General features: G+C 45.6%; 1 protein-coding gene across 1 annotated transcript; it reads right to left on the bottom strand.

Annotated features, from left to right (window-relative positions):
• Positions 1-412: 412 nt before the first annotated feature.
• On the bottom strand, positions 413-4495 carry LOC123144771 ((+)-neomenthol dehydrogenase). The gene is made up of 4 exons (XM_044564009.1): positions 4290-4495; positions 3915-4179; positions 1758-1940; positions 413-1073 (listed from the first exon to the last, which is right to left on the bottom strand). Exons 1-4 carry the CDS (start codon positions 4325-4327, stop codon positions 681-683), a joined length of 879 nt encoding a protein of 292 aa, XP_044419944.1. The 5' UTR covers positions 4328-4495; the 3' UTR covers positions 413-680.
• Positions 4496-17947: the final 13452 nt, after the last annotated feature.

Here is a 17947-nt window from a genome sequence, read left to right as displayed (position 1 = left end):
CCGGCACACCCTCTAGGTCCGCCAATGCCTACCAGGACTGGGTGGTCACACATATAACCAACCCGAGACAAACTAGAACAAAGCCACCCGTCCACGAGGAGAACCCGTAGAGCGCGAGGTAGCACCCGCGGCGCCCCGAGTAGTCCGGCGCACGCACGTACAGCCGGACAGGAGAATTGAACAGTCAAGTGGGTAGATCGGGCGGCCGAGAGCACTCAAGGGGACAACGGCGGGAGGCTCGCGGGAAACAAATGGCGCGGAGGACACTCTCACGCGCGCCGAAGCCTTAGAAGGAGGGTACTCCAGCATTCTTTACAAGAGTAATACATCGACACAAAAAATGGCGCAAACCTTTTGAGTGTACGAACATGCTTTGGGCATGCATCGCATGATTTCTAATGTTCGACACTAGTTGATTTATTTTCTTCGTAAACACAATCAAGAATTATTTGTGGTACATGCTCTGTTACAAACAGGAAGGGAGAACTTTTTTGTTTCTACATGCTCTGTTCTACAAAGTGTAGGGTGAGAGAATTGTACGGACGTGATAGTTGGGAGACGTCAAGCTTGGTGAGGAGATGGAGTTGCATTTTGGGACAAACGGGCATCATTTTGCTCTCCAAATCGTAAGCGTGCAGCTACGCACAGCTCCGCCATGCAGCGCGCGGTGGAAGTCGTCGTCAGAGCTTGGAGTAGAGCTGCGGCGTGGACCACTTGAAGAACATGCCGGTGGGGAGGTCGGCGGGGGGCAGCAGCGCGAGCCCCGCGGCGACGCGGCCGGCCTCCTCGGCGGTGCGCTTGCCCCACCCCCGCGTCATGTCTGTCCGCGTGAACCCGGGGCAGAAGCAGTTGACAGCTACGGCCCCCCCCAGCCGCGCGGCGAGGAGGCGGGAGTAGGCGTTGAGGGCCAGCTTGGAGACCGCGTAGTCCGTCCACACGGCCGGCCACCCGTGGTCCTGCCACGTCCCGTCCTTCACCTGCGCCAGGAACCGCGACGCCATGGCCTCGACCTCCTGCTCCGTCAGCCTGCCCTCGTCCAGCAGCATGATCCTCAACGACGGGTCCCTCACCTTCTGCAAAAAGATCAACACGCAACAATTTATTTCTGAAAACTGGCCTGCCAAAACTGCATCCTCTTGTACATGTCCTGTAGCAGTTACATATACTACTACTAATGAACTCTGTGTTGAGCATGGAATTGGACATTGTTTCAGAATTCAGATGGCCTTGGACTAGCTGGTCACGGTGTGGACACAGGACACTGATGAAGTCATGTGCTCTGAGCCTCTGACAGTGTGACTCAAGAGAATTGGCATTGTCTCTGGAGGAGAGTTTGTGCGTTCAAACTTCAGAGTCCACAGCCGATGGCTGAATCAGCTGATAGCGAGCTCATAGTCAAGTTGTTTGCCCCTTAATCAAATGCTATTTATTTAAACCTGATTTGACCCGCAAAATAAACTAGGTTTGGAGTCATCACTCATCACTGGCATGTGCGCAGCGCGCTCACTCTTTTAAGTTTCCACTCGCTTGACAACTAGTGCGAGCATGGGACAAGAAGATTTGGTTCCAAAATCATTATTCATATAGTATTACGTACTCCGTATAACGTAAACTGAACCGTCTGAACGCGTTATTTGCCTCATGCTGCACAAAACGTGCTAGTGTTAAATAAGTAGGAGACGACAATTACAAGATGTTTTGCAGCGTCAGAGAACAAGTACAGTACTGGTAGTTTACTTAACAGCATGATCGCTTACATTGAGAAGGCCAAGCTGGGAGCTGAGGTTCAGGATCCGGCTGGTCCCAGAGGATCGACGGAAAAGGGGCAGGAGCGCCTCGATGAGCATCTTGGCTCCATAGAAGTTCGTCTTTAGGACTGTCTCAGCATGCTCCACCGAGTTGGTATCGATCTCGTTGAACGATACCCCGGCATTGTTCACCTGCAGGAGGCAAGAGGCTTCGTTTCAGAAATCACATAACTCACGTCAGACTAAGAATATTCCAGGGTTTGGCTACCAAGAAAACAAATCCTGAAAGCATGTGATTGTGAGGTGGTAGCCCTGGTAGGTTACATCTACCATGCACCAATTCAGCATCTTATTTTCCCTTTGTTCTTTCTGGTGGAGCTTTTGCTCTCTTGCTGATAAGGCCTAGAATTAGAAATTGTGCTATTTGGGCTACTGGCCTACTGCTATGTAGCTTTGCCCTAATTTAACTAAGCATTCCAGATAGTACTGGTGACAGCTGATGACGGATAAGTATCAACAAATTGATACGGTGGTTAAGCCAACTGGATAAACTACCTAGTTCAGTAACTTATCCACTGTTATTTCTCCAAGAGTTGGATTATGATTATGGTTTGTTTCACTCCGTCGAGCAAAAAGGTAACAGGAACATTACATTCTTATATAGAAATTTTCAGGAACAGCAGTTCAGTATGTAGATTTTTAAAAAGACCGTTTCACATACTATCCGCAAACAAACTAGCAAAAAAAAAGATGGAAACTCCCCTGCTATTTTGTGACTGTAGTACAGATATATGGTAGAAACCAACGCCCGCCTTCTATGATGATGTTGCTATAATCTGTGATGACCTGGATTGTAGCGACTGCGGCAACTTGCAATTATCTTATACTAGCTCTTGTACAGCTATAGCACTGGCTCGTCTGAAGAACAGCTAGCTCTTGTACTTGGCTGTTCCATCGTCATGGAACACAAGCTTGTGATATTACTAGTTTGTTCGCCGCCTTCACGTTGCCAGCAACGGCGATTGCATCGGAAAATAATAATATCTGGATCGAACTGCATGCACTGGATCTTCGCATTGTTCGTTTCTGGTTTCTAAAAAAACGAATCGTGTATCATCTGGCTCGTGGACTTTGGACCACACTGGCGACGAGTTTAAATCGAATCCCTCAACAGACAAGATATGCGGGGATCGATTACTGTAGCGGAATGCACGAAGCATCTTGTGTGCGTGGTTGACCTGCTCTATGTGGTATCTCGATCGACACAAGCAAGAGGCTGAGGCTCACATCTAATTCCGGCACTTTGTACAAGCTATACAAATATCAAAATCCTTGTTTTTATTATCCTAAGAAGAATAATAATTGTGATCGATTTGGTGACCTAACAGAAAGATTGTTGCATGAGTTCACCATAGTTAGGATAATAAAATTGCCGACCTATTAAGTGCCAAGATCACTATCGACGACGCTTTCTTACGGCGTACATGAAGGGAAAAGAAAAGGTCAGCTGATTACTGCACTCAGCGCCTCGTGGCGACGTGGCGTGCCCTCGTTGACCCGCTGTTACCGGTGATGACTTGGCTCTAATTTCGGCTGTGGAGTGACGTTTGGGTTAACAAGTCTGTTCCACTGAAACACTACCTCTTGAAGTTACTGGTGGTTGCAGTCTGTCATTGGGTTTCTGTGGGCCAACGGATGTTTTAGTTCACGATCATAACTGTACCCAACTACTACCAGATATACTTCACCGGCATGCCTTATTTAGCATAAGCGCATTTTCTCTTTAGAAACGGCATATGCACATTTAATTTAGCAGAAAGTAGCTGGGCATGCTTTGCAAATTTTGTCTATAGTGGATCGGAGTAGTATGGCAGTACTTGACATTTGGGGCAAAAAGGGGGTAGAGTAGTATGCATGCATGGTAGACTATTAGGTAAGCCAACCCCTAACCCTAATTACGTATACAATCGGGTGGTTAACATGGCTCATTAATTGATAAACAGCTAATTTAGCACACCACATTTTTTTGCCGGGGTAGGGGGGAGGGGGTCATGTGAAACTTCAAATCAAATTAACCCGGCCGGAGAGAGGAAAATGGCAGGCGGCGGGAATTCAGGGGAGAAGCATGGGAATAGACGGCGAAAAATAGACGATCGTGCGGCTCACCAGAATGTCGAGGCCGCCGACGTGGTCGCGGATCCAGGAGGCGAAGGCGGCGACAGAGGCGGGGTCGGTGACGTCGAGGCGGCGGAACCGCACGGACGGGAGACCCCTGGCGCGGAGCTCCGCGGCGGCGGCCGCCCCGCGCGCCTCGTCCCGCGCCGTGAGCACCACGGATAGCCCGCGCTCCGCCAGGCGCGCGGCCAGCGCGTGCCCAATGCCACGGTTGGCCCCCGTCACCACCGCCACCGTCTCGCCGGTCCACCACGCCCTGATCGATAACCAAAGTTAATCATGACGCAAAACAAAGTCAACCACAAATTACATCTCACTGACGCCAATACATACACACAAATATACGCAAGTTAGCTGGAGAGTTACTTGTGCGGTGGGGTCTCTTTGGAACTCGAGCAGTCCATGGACGATAGAGGTAAGGAGGAGCACTGGACAGGATTGCCTCGATGGAAAGAGAGGTCAGGTACGGGAGAGCGAAGCAAAGCTTTGGAGTGGGATGTGGAGTGGAGGAAAACAACGAGAGCGGGGTATATGTAAGGACGGCTAGCCTGAAATTGCAGTGACAGGCAGGGCATGGAGCGCGCGCAAGTGGGTGCGTATGATGAATCCTTCAAGTTGCGGTTCGGCTTCGGGGCGATCGAGCCGGTCGACCGAGCGACTTTGCTAACTTACGGACAGCAGGCACGGGAAGTAAGTTACGGACTGAGCTGGCAATGTTTAAATGGAAACTGGGGGCAGCAAGACCCACCCTTGAAATCAGCGGGGGAGTGGGATTGGTTAGTGGGGAGCAGTCCGTAAGATTCATCTATATATTGCCCGTAAGTGTAGCATTTTTTGTCAACGGCAACTGATCCACCTCATCTAGCCCGTGAACCCCGTATCAAAACCCTCCGTTGATGTAGCATTACTCGTCCAGGGCCGGCCCATTTCTTTTGGCAGCTTGAAAAATAAGTTGCCCCTTCTCGACTTTTTTCATAAGCAGTTTTTCTTATTTATTAAGGTTCTAAACTGGTTATGGGATAACTAATTTAGAAGTCTCGACAAACTTAGAGTGCAGCTTATTTTTTAAGCTGGGGAGAGGTAGCTTAATTTCTAAGCCGCCCAAAAGAACTAGCCCTGAGTACCGTTTGACTGTGCGCCCTATTGCATGAGTTTCAAGTTTACCAAAGGATCTACAGTTGGACCCTCCAATCCTAGCCGGTCGCGAAAATGTGACCCAACCGACCACTCAACTGACGGAAGGACTCATGCAGAGAGTCATGCGTCCACCGGGAGCCCCCTCCGGGTTGGTGCGCACGAATTCATGGTGCCAGCCCAACGCGCCGCCCAAGAAGCTAAATCAAGCTATTGAATTCTGTCGGCGAGCCAACCCAAGATCGTCCTCGTTCCCCTCCGCTTCCTCACAGCCGCCGCCGCCGCCGTTGCTCCCTCCTCTCCCTCTTCCATTTCCAATTCGACCTCGCCGCTATCCGCCATGGTCCAATAGAATATCACGTATTATATGAGGAAATATATTGGAATTTGCAAATAGAGCTTGTCCTCCATGGAGCCTGATTTTTGAGAAATTCAAAAATAAATTATTGTGTTTCAAAGAAAATATTTAAAAATCAAACATGTACAGTAATGATGTATACTACTCCCTCCATTCCAAAATATAGTGCGCCCCCGCTTCCCGAGGTCCAACTTTGACCATAAATTTAATCAACGAGACCGACTGCGGCGGAAGAAAAAATTATGTAATTGAAAAACTTCTTTTCAATACGAATTCACTGGTATAGATTTTCCTCCTGCCACAGTCGATCTCGTTGGTTAAATTTATATTCAAAGTTGAAGCACAGGAATAGAGGAAGCACTATATTTTGGAACGGATGGAGTATATGTCTATAAATTATCATGATGAAATTAGTCCTCATGCGAGTTACCAAAAAAAACTAATCCATGATTCTCTAACACATGTACTATTCACTATAAAAGTTCATGTTTTTTGTGTAGACCAACATCAAAATATATTTCATCATGAAAATTTAAAATAGATGAAGTATACACCAATATATGCATGTATATGGTTTTTCATAATTGTTTGAAACTTCAAAATTTTGTTTTCAAAATTTTCAAATGTTAGGGATCCAAAAATCCACTCTCACTATGTATCAGAAATTGCAAATAGAGCTAGGGCTCCATGGTGAAAATTTCAAACATCTTCTTTTGAAGTTTCAAAAAATCTGAAAAACACACACATGTACACAGGCATGTACTAGCAAAAGTGTCCATGCGTTGGAACAGGTGAACAACAAAATTGTCAGAAAATTTATAGCCCAAAATAAAATAATTCAAATTCAATCAAGTTGTACAAATTTGCCATCAATTTTTTTCATCAGTAACTATAAATAACTCATGCAAGAAAGTGAAGAACAATGTACATCCAATTTGTGACCCCAAGGGAAAAGAAATTGAATAAGAAAAGAAATAGAATAGGGATTTTTATTGATGTCAACCCCCCCCCCCCCTATGGCACTCCCAATATATTCATAATCCTGCTTCACTTAGAGCTTAACACCACCATACAATGTGCATTTTCCTCCTTAAATTATGCATGAACTCAGGAATTCATTTAATTATCCCATCATATATTACTGCATGTCCATCTGTTTAATTAGCGCACCTCTTTTAATTATGCATGCATGTCTGATGTGACATACTACATGTTTGTAAATTTTGATGATGAAATATGTTACGATGTGAGATAGACAAAAAACAAATCCATGATTTTATAACACTTGTATTAGTCACTATAAAAGTTCATGATTTGGTTTTTAAGACCAAATCAAAATATATTTTATCATGGAATTTTACAGAGATATACAACACTATATACATGTGTATTTGTTCTTACAATTTTTGAAATTTCAAAAAAAAACTATTTTTTTCCTAAATTTCGATCTCCATGGAGCCGGGGATAAAAAATCCACTCTCATTGTATATCCGAAATTGCAAATAGAGCTTGGGCTCCAATTGTTGGGGATCGTTGCAGAAATTAAAAAATTTCTACGCATCACCAAGATCAATCTATGGAGAGACTAGCAACGAGAGAGAGGGGAGTGCATCTTCATACCCTTGCAGATCGCGATGCGAAAGCGTTACAAGAACGCGGATGAAGGAGTCGTACTCGCAGCGATTCAGATCGCGGTTGATTCCGATCTAAGCGCCGAACAACGGCGCCTCCGCGTTCAACACACGTACAGCCCGGGGACGTCTCCTCCTTCTTGATCCAGCAAGGGGAGAGGAGAAGTTGAAGGAGAGCTCCGGCAGCACGACGGCGTGGTGGTGGAGCTTGCAGTTCTCCGGCAGGGCTTCGCCAAGCACTACTACGGAGGAGAAGGTGTTGGGGAGGGAGAGGGTTGCGCCAGGGGAAGGGGTCCGGCTCCCATGCGCCTCCCCTCTATATATAGGGGTGGAGGGCGCTGGTTTCTTGCCCTCCAAGTCCATTGAGGCGTTGGCAAAGGTGGGGGAAAGAAATCCCATCATTTCCCTTCCCCACCGATTGTTATCCCCCTTTTTTAGGGATCTTGATCTTATCCCTTCGGGATATGATCTTATTCCTTCTAAGGGGGATCTTGGTGCGCCTTGACCAGGGGTGTGGGGCCTTGCCCCCACTACCCACGTTCATGTGGGTCCCCCATGCAGGTGGGCCCCACTCCGGAACCTTCTAGAACCTTCCCGGTGCAATACCGAAAAATCCCGAACATTTTCCGGTGGCCAAAATAGGACTTCCCATATATAAATCTTTACCTCCGGACCATTCCAGAACTCCTCGTGACGTCCGGGATCTCATCCGGGACTCCGAACAACATTCGGTAACTGCACACTAATTCCCATAACAACTCTAGCGTCACCGAACCTTAAGTGTGTAGACCCTACAGGTTCGGGAATCATGCAGACATGACCGAGACAGCTCTCTGGCCAATAACCAACAGCGGGATCTGGATACCCATGTTGGCTCCCACATGTTCCTTGATGATCTCATCGGATGAACCACGATGTCGGGGATTCAATCAATCTTGTATACAATTCCCTTTGTCAATCGGTACGTTACTTGCCCGAGATTCGATCGTCGGTATCCCAATACCTCGTTCAATCTCGTTACCGACAAGTCACTTTACTCGTTTCGTAATGCATGATCCCGCGACTAACTACTTAGTCACATTGAGCTCATTATGGTGATGCATTACCGAGTGGGCCAAGAGATACCTCTCCGTCATACGGAGTGACAAATCCCAGTCTCGATTCATGCCAAACCAACAGACACTTTCGGAGATACCTGTAGTGTACCTTTATAGCCACCCAATTACGTTGTGACGTTTGGCACACCCAAAGCATTCCTAAGGTATCCGGGTGTTGCACAATTGAAAGTGCAACTATCCCTAGGTGGTTTTGGTAATTCCTAACAACATATAGCTCATTGAGCTCACATTATTCCAAGATGAATATTTCAGGAAAAGCTCAATGAATGGCATGGCATGGATGAGAAAAGTGGATCCCTCAAAATGCTGAGGATAAAAGGATTGGCTCATGCTCAAAAGCTCAAGACTCTACATTTTATATTTTAGTGATCCAAGATCACATTGAGTCTATAGGAAAAGCCAATACTATCAAGGAGGGATGAGGTGTTGCTTAATGAGTTTCTTGCTCCACAGTGCTTAGTGATATGCTCCAAAACCCTCAACTACTTTCTCACATCCACATATGACCTAAACCAAAAGTCAAACTCGGCCCTACCGATTCTTTCTATCCGGCGCCACCGATTTCAGATGTCATAGCCACTGCCACAAACCGTAGGCAAATCGGTCTCACCGATAGGGATCTCGGTCTCACCGAGATGGGATTGTAATCTCTCTGTTACCCATCGTAATATTTCGGTACAACGGAGATGAGCGATCGGTCCCACCGAGATTGCAATTTAAACTCACTGTTTCCTTTTTGTAACATTTCGGTCCCACCGAAATGAGCGAATCGGTCCCACCGAGTTTACCTGACCAACTCTCTGGTTAGCTTATTACCAAAATCGGTCTCACCGAGTTTGTGTAATCGGTCTCACCGAGATTACGTTAAGCCCTAACCCTAACCATATCGGTCCTACCGAGTTGCATGTCGGTCCCACCGAAAATCCTAACGGTCACTAGATTTGCTGAATCGGTCCGTCCGAGTTTATCAATTCGGTCCCACCGAGTTTCGCAAGTTTTGTGTAACGGTTAGATTTTGTGTGGAGGCTATATATACCCCTCCACCTCCTCTTCATTCGTGGAGAGAGCCATCAGAACAAACCTACACTTCTAGCTTGCTGTTTCTGAGAGAGAACCACCTAGTCATGTGTTGAGACCAAGATATTCCATTCCTACCATATGAATCTTGATCTCTAGCCTTCCCCAAGTTGCTTTCCACTCAAATCTTCTTTCCACCAAATCCAAATCCTGTGAGAGAGAGTTGAGTGTTGGGGAGACTATCATTTGAAGCACAAGAGCAAGGAGTTCATCATCAACACACCATTTGTTACTTCTTGGAGAGTGGTGTCTCCTAGATTGGCTAGGTGTCACTTGGGAGCCTCCGACAAGATTGTGGAGTTGAACCAAGGAGTTTGTAAGGGTAAGGAGATCGCCTACTTCGTGAAGATCTACCGCTAGTGAGGCAAGTCCTTCGTGGGCGACGGCCATGGTGGGATGGACAAGGTTGCTTCTTCGTGGACCCTTCGTGGGTGGAGCCCTCCGTGGACTCGCGCAACCGTTACCCTTCGTGGGTTGAAGTCTCCACCAACGTGGATGTACGATAGCACCACCTATCGGAATGACGACAAAAACATCCGTGTCTCCAATTGCGTTTGAATTCTCCAAACCCTTCCCTTTACATTCTTGCAAGTTGCATGCTTTACTTTCCGCTGCTCATATACTCTTTGCATGCTTGCTTGAATTGTGTTAAGATTGCTAAAATCTGCCAAAGACTAAAATTGGGAAAAGGATAAGTTTTTATTTGGTCAAGTAGTCTAATCACCCCCCTCTAGACATACTTTCGATCCTACAAGTGGTATCAGAGCTTTGGTCTCCATTTGCTTTGATTTCCATAGCTTTTGGTGGTCATAGCCTTGGTTTCACAACCTAGGAGAGTATGGCGTCTAGCGAGGGAAATTATCACCGTAGAGGTCCTTACTTTGATGGTACTAATTTTGCTAGTTGGAAGCATAAGATGAAAATGCATATTCTTGGACATAACCCCGCCGTTTGGGCTATTGTGTGTATTGGATTGCAAGGTGAATTCTTTGATGGGAGAGAACCGAACCGTGAAGCTACCGCAGAAGAGTTAAAGATGTTGCAATACAACGCTCAAGCTTGTGATATCCTCTTCAACGGATTGTGCCCCGAAGAATTCCACAAAATCAGCCGTCTTGAGAATGCAAAGGAAATTTGGGATACTTTGAATGATATGCATGAAGGTACCGACTCCGTCAAGGAATCCAAGTTGGATGTGCTTCAAAGTCAGCTTGACAAGTTCAAAATGAAGGATGGTGAAGGTGTCGCTGAAATGTACTCTAGGCTTGCTCTTATCACAAATGAGATTGACGGCTTAGGAAGTGAAGAGATGACCGACAAATTCATCATCAAGAAGATCCTAAGAGCTTTGGACGGAAAATATGATACCATGTGCACATTGATCCAAATAATGCCCAACTACAAAGATCTCAAGCCAACGGAAGTCATTGGAAGAATTGTTGCTCATGAGATGTCGCTCAAGGATAAGGAGGAACTTCACAACAAGTCAAGTGGTGCCTACAAAGCCTCATGTGAAGCCCCCACATCATCAAGTGAGAAACAAACCTTCAATGAAGAATTGAGCTTAATGGTGAAGAACTTCAACAAGTTCTACAAGAATAGAAGCAAAGAGAGAAGCTCCAAGTCAAGGTCCTGCAATGACAAAAGATCTTCTAGTCGAGAGCGAAATTGCTACAATTGTGGGAGACCCGGACACTATTCAAATGAGTGTACGTCACCCTACAAAAGAAGAGAAGAATCACCCAAGAGAAGAAGTAGAAGAGAAGAATCACCACCAAGAGAAAGGAGGAGTAGAGATGATCGTTATGAACGGAGAACATCCCGGAGAAGCAAGGATTCGGAAAGGAAGGACAAGTCATCAAGGAGCTACACAAAACGAAGACATCAAGCTCATGTTGGTGAATGGGTATCCGGCTCCGACTCCGACAATCACTCCAAGAGAAGCTATCACTCCGACTCCGAATATACTCAAGATGAAGGTGTTGCCGGTTTAGCACTTGTGTCAACCAACTCCTACGACATATTTGATTCACGAAATGAAGGTCTTGGAAGATGCTTCATGGCTAAAGGCCCAAAGGTAACACACCCCGAGTATGTTGATTTCAATAGTGATGAAGATGACTTGTTAGGTGATGATGATTTACTTGTTGACAACTCTAGTGATGAATACTATGATGAAACGTCAATTAATCATGCTAATCAAGATAAAACGAATGACGATGATAAGGAGAAGATTGAGCTTCTAACTAAAGAACTAAACACTCTTAAGTTAGCTCATGAAACTATCTTAGAAGATCATCGAGAACTTTTAAGGACTCATGAGAAGTTACGCTTTGAAAAGCTCAACCTTGAGCAAGAGCATGAGTTCTTAAAGGCAATCAATGATGATCTTCACAAGAAAAGTTCTTCTTACATTGCCAAGTGTTTACTCTTATCCACTTACATGCCTCAAGTCAAGTCTAGTAACAAGAACAAGAAAGATTCTTCCTCTAGTAGTAACAACAATCATGCTAAATCCAATGTTGTTGCTTCTAGTAGTTCTCTTGATTCCACTAATGATTCTCTTAGCCAAGTTACACTTGAGCAAGAAAATAGCTTATTGAAGGGAATTATAGAGAAAGGTGTTTACAAGAGCCTTGCCGGGAGTAAGCAATTTGAGGAAATTGTACGCAAGCAAGGAAGGCACCGGAAGAACCAAGGTGTTGGTTTTGAATGAAAGTTCAATGCCAATGGAGTTGAGTGGGAAGAAGATCAATACCCCAAGACGAAGTTTGTTCCTCAACACTAGAAGTATGATCCTGCTTCCTTTGAGGGGACACAAGCTCAAGATGATCTTCCACCACAAGAACACAAGCAAAAAGGCAAGGACAAGCTTCAAGAGGAGATTGATGCATTTGAAGAAGCTCCTAAGGCCTTGGTCAAGTGGGTTCCCAAGACTACGTCAAGTTCTACTTCATCAAGTACGACTACAACTCCGAGGATTCCCATCAAGATGATGTGGATCCCGAAGAAGAACTAGAGAGTTCTTGAGGGTGACTCCGCCAACATATTTCACTCACATCATTTTGGCAACAACAAGTGCAATCAACTTTCACATCTTGCACTAGTTCAAGGAGTCACAAACCCTCTTGTTGGTAAGTCAAGGGACAAGGTAACCTAATACTTTCATGGACATCATCTTGTGTGTGCATCACTCTATGTCTATGGATATCCTTGTTTGTTCCTTGTGGGACTAACCCGTGTAGGTATTGAAAGTGCAACTCACTCCAAAGGATTGCTCCAAATGATCTTCATCAACATTGAGCATCCACATCTTCAACACCTACATGAAGTCATCATCGACAAAACCCAAGGTTAGTTCATCCCTCTAAGGGGGAATCTCACATCTAGGGGGAGCTTAACTCTAAAAATTGAGTCAAAGCAACTCTAATGGTGTGAACACATCAATGCATTATGTAAAAGTGGTAACCCCACTTGAGCTTAAACGATGAGTATGACCTATAATCAAATGTTCTCATTTGACTCCTAAGTCAATATACTCATATATAGATGACCTAGTCATCGCCAACTGTTTGATAGATGATAGAATTGGTTGTGCATGCTTTGCCACATATTTCATTTGCCATTTTGTGTGTGAGCATGTTGGTTGCATATTTCACACATTCGAGGACATCCACTTGTTGTTTTGATTGATTGATTTCTTTTTCTTTTGCCAAGTGGATGGACAAGAATGCCTAAGAACCTTCTCTAGCTATCTATGCTTTTCTCGTCTCAAACTCTATTCATGCTACATCACAAAATTTGATCAAGTCAGATTCGAACCACTCTGTGTGAGGAGCACTCGGAGTTCCTGATTTGTCATAGACTTAAACTTCCAAAACTTCTTTGTGCGTTTCGGTCTGACCGATTCTTCCACTTCGGTCATATCGAGATCACTAAGTCGATCTAGGTTTTCAATCTCGGTGCAACCGATTTGAACTTTTCGGTCACACCGAGTTGTTGTAACTGTTAACAGTTATGCATCTCGGTGCCACCGAGTTGTTCCACTCGGTCACACCAACAGGGTCGGGCTATATATACCCACGGGCAAAATTTGGAAACTTTCTCCGAACTCTTTCGCCCGCGCGTAGCTCGCTCTGCCTCCAGGGTCTCCGGATCGTCCTCCTCGTCACCAGCCGCCTCCTGTCGCTGGTCTCCGCCACCGTCAACGGAAATCATCTCCGCCATTGCCGCCGTAGCGAGTTCATCGCCGAACTAGATCACTGTGCTATCCCCGTCCGATTCCTAGCACATTGTATTCGTTATGAATCTTGCCACGATTGAAACTATTCTATCCAGTCAAAACACTCCATAGATTAGAGATGAATTGAAAATTTAGGGTTAGGTTTCCGCCGAAACCATCTCGGACCCACCGAGTTGTAGAACTCGGTTCCACCGATTCGGCTAAGGCCATTGCACAAGTGATTCTTGGTCTGACCGAGAATTGCAAATCGGTGTGACCGAGTTCAGGACTTTGTGAAACCCTAGCAGCCTCGGTGCCACCGAACTGTGACTCGGTCTGACCGAGTTCACTAGTTTAGGTTCCAGAAGCTGCTGCGGTATCACCGAGTTTACAAATCGGTTGATCCGAAATGCTTTCTGTGGAAAACTAAAACTATGTTTTTGACTCATTCTTTTGCAAAAACCTCTGTATTTTGTGATGCTCATCCACTCTATCTCATCTATATCTATTCACAGGGTCTGCAGTCAGTGTTTGCAACATGTCTGATCAAAGTGACAGCCAGAACAGGGAAGAGGAGCAGGTCCAAATGAGTGAGGGCACTAGTCCCTCTAGTAGCTCTGATGAGGGCAGTAGGAGGACCCCAAGCAACTTACCCAAAGCTGCCACCAGGACTAGAAAGAAGAAAACCTCAGAATCTAAGGATGAAGACTATGTGGCAGTTGAGGATGAGGCCATTTCCAAAAAGAAAGTGCTCAGAAAGGAGTATGGTTCAGCTGCAACCAGTAAGCCAGGAGTGCAGAAGAAGGCACCTGCAAGAAGGTTTCCCACTTCCAAACCTAGGAAGGTTGCCACTGGAGAAACCATGAAGTTTACCATGGAGTCAGAAGATGAAGCTGTTGGCCAAGACAAAAAGAAAAAGAGAGTCAGAACCACTTCTGCCAAAGTTCTTGGCAATCCCTCTATGAGGAGAGACTCTGATGAGGAAGAAGAAGAAGAGGTTGCTGCACCAGCACCCAAGGCTCAGAAGCTTATGGGTGATGCCATCAAGTCAGGGGCTGCATCATTAAAGCCCAAAGAAGCACCCAAAGTTGCCCCCAAGCCCAAGATTGCACCAAAGAGGAGCACCAGGAACATTCCTGCTGCTGAGAAGAAAAAGGCCCCAGTGCCTGAAGCTGTAATGGGAGAAGAAGATGATGAGTCACATGTCTTGAGGAAGTTGAAGCCAAAAATTCCAGATCACAATGATGTTCATCCAGTAGCTGAGAACATGAAGATAAGGAAGGATTCGGGATTGAGGCTATGGAGAGAGTCAGATCCATATGCCACCAGAAGAAGAACTGCTGTGGATTACAGGTTCCATACCAAGGAACAGCAGGACTTCTATGAGACAGTGTTGTTGGACAAGAAGCCAATAGTGTGTGACATGAGGTGGGTGGACTGGAAGTACATAAAGGAAAATGAAGAACACTATCCTGGTGTGTATGACAGTTTTAGAGCTTGTGGAGTTGCAGACTTTGTTGGGCAGAAGCTCACAAAGTGGAATGATGAGCTCATAATGCAATTCTACTCCACAGCACACTTCTATCCAGATGGCAGGATAGTATGGATGTCTGAAGGTACTAGGTACCAATCAACTATTGAAGAATGGGCAAATCTGATCAATGCACCTGAGGAGAAAGAAGATGACTTGGATGTCTATGCCAAGAAGAAGATGGATCATAACACTATGGCACATATGTACAAGGAGATCCCAGAGGCTGCAATTGAGACACATAAGTTTGGATCAGTACATTACCTTCTGTCAGGACTGCCAACCATCAACTGGATCCTCAGGCACACTCTCTTGCCCAAGTCAGGTGACCACAATATGATCAGAGGCCATGCAATAAACTTGCTACACTTCTTTGATGTGCCACAGAAATTCAAGGTCATGAGCCTCATAGTTGAGACTATCAAGAGGACAGTTGCTGACCAGAAGAGAAGTTGTGGGTATGCCCCACAGATCCAGGAGTTAATCAACTCCAAGATGGGCACAGGCACATACTTGTTGGACAAGGATCACATGCCTATCTATCCAGACTTTGAGAACAACCAAGTGGTTATGGATGGAGATGAACCATCCTCTGTGCATGCTCAAGCAAAGAAGGAGAAGGCAAGGACAGAGAAGGCTACCAAGATGCCAACAATGGAAGAGGCATCTCAGTTCCTCTTGAAGAGCAAACAAGATCAACTGAGCTACTTGATTGCATCCACTCTGAGGATTGAGAAGGGGCTGGCCACCTTGACTCAAAACTAGGAGAGCCTGGAGAGGATCATGGAGCAGAAGTTCTATGACATGGATGTGAAGGTTACTGAGATCTAGACTGCTGTTGAGCAACTTCAGGATGATATGCAGGATAGGAAGGGCAAGACAACTACTGATGCATTTGCCAGAGTGCCTAGAGCTCAGAGATCAACTGCAGTGCCAGTGACAGACACCAGAGCCACTTCATCTGCACCAGCTACAACTCCAGTGCAATCAGCTCCAGCACCTACACCTCCAGCTCCATCCACATCTACTGAAGTATTCGTCCAAGGAGCCATCTCTACACCACCTCCTGAAGATCAAGCCTGAGAGACGATTTAGTGCTATGCATTTTCTATGAACTTTTTGGTAACTTGTTGCCAAAGGGGGAGAAAAATGTATAGATCATAGGCTTCGAGAGAGAGTGTTGCCTTTTATTCTCTCTTGCTTTGGTGGTTGAACTTTATTTGCTTGTTTGAGATACCTTATGTCTGTGTGATACTTGGATGATCTTGTGTTTGATCATATGCTACATTTATGCTTGTTGGATGACATTATCCTTTTTATCTCTATATGATCATTCACTTTGCCTGGTGATGAGTGCATGTATTTAATCTTTATCATTTTGAGCGCTCCACCAAGATGTATGTGACATGGAAGTGTAACCCATGAGCCTAACTCTTTGTGCATTTGCAGTCCAAAGCAAATTTTTAAAACCATGCACAAATTTAGGGGGAGCTCTTGCTTATCACATACTTCTCAAAGCGACGATGTTTTTCACTCTTATTATCATCTGTCGAAGCTTTGATCTATATGTTGTCATCAGTTACCAAAAAGGGGGAGATTGAAAGTGCAACTATCCCTAGGTGGTTTTGGTAATTCCTAACAACATATAGCTCATTGAGCTAACATTATTCCAAGATGAATATTTCAGGAAAAGCTCAATGAATGGCATGGCATGGATGAGAAAAGTGGATCCCTCAAAATGCTGAGGATAAAAGGATTGGATCAAGCTCAAAAGCTCAAGACTCTACAGTGATCCAAGATCACATTGAGTCTATAGGAAAAGCCTATACTATCAAGGAGGGATCAGGTGTTGCTTAATGAGTTTCTTGCTCCACAGTGCTTAGTGATATGCTCCAAAACCCTCAACTACTTTCTCACATCCACATATGACCTAAACCAAAAGTCAAACTCGGCCCTACCGATTCTTTCTATCCGGCGCTGCCGAGTTCAGATCTCATAGCCACTGCCACAAACCCTAGGCAAATCGGTCTCACCGATAGGGATCTCGGTCTCACCGAGATGGGATTGTAATCTCTCTGTTTCCCTTCGTAACATTTCGGTACAACCGAGATGAGCGATCGGTCCCACCGAGATTGCAATGTAAACTCACTGTTTCCTTTTTGTAACATTTCGGTCCCACCGAAATGAGCGAATCGGTCCCACCGAGTTTACCTGACCAACTCTCTAGTTAGCTTATTACCAAAATCGGTCTCACCGAGATTACGTTAAGCCCTAACCCTAACCATATCGGTCCTACCGAGTTGCATGTCGGTCCCACCGAAAATCCTAACGGTCACTAGATTTGCTGAATCGGTCCGACCGAGTTTATCAATTCGGTCCCACCGAGTTTGGCAAGTTGTGTGTAAGGGTTAGATATTGTGTGGAGGCTATATATACCCCTCCACCTCCTCTTCATTCGTGGAGAGAGCCATCAGAAAAAACCTACACTTCCAACTTGCTGTTTCTGAGAGAGAACCACCTACTCATGTGTTGAGACCAAGATATTCCATTCCTACCATATGAATCTTGATCTCTAGCCTTCCCCGAGTTGCGTTCCACTCAAATCTTCTTTCCACCAAATCCAAATCCTGTGAGAGAGAGTTGAGTGTTGGGGAGACTATCATTTGAAGCACAAGAGCAAGGAGTTCATCATCAACACACCATTTGTTACTTCTTGGAGAGTGGTGTCTCCTAGATTGGCTAGGTGTCACTTGGGAGCCTCCAACAAGATTGTGGAGTTGAACCAAGGAGTTTGTAAGGGCAAGGAGATCACCTACTTCATGAAGATCTACCGCTAGTGAGGCAAGTCCTTCGTGGGCGACGACCATGGTGGGATAGACAAGGTTGCTTCTTCATGGACCCTTCGTGGGTGAAGCCCTCCGTGGACTCGCACAACCGTTACCCTTCGAGGGAT

Source organism: Triticum aestivum, chromosome 6D (genome assembly GCF_018294505.1).
Source record: "Triticum aestivum cultivar Chinese Spring chromosome 6D, IWGSC CS RefSeq v2.1, whole genome shotgun sequence".
NCBI lineage: Eukaryota > Viridiplantae > Streptophyta > Magnoliopsida > Poales > Poaceae > Triticum > Triticum aestivum.
This window is presented reverse-complemented; position numbering and strand designations above follow the sequence as displayed.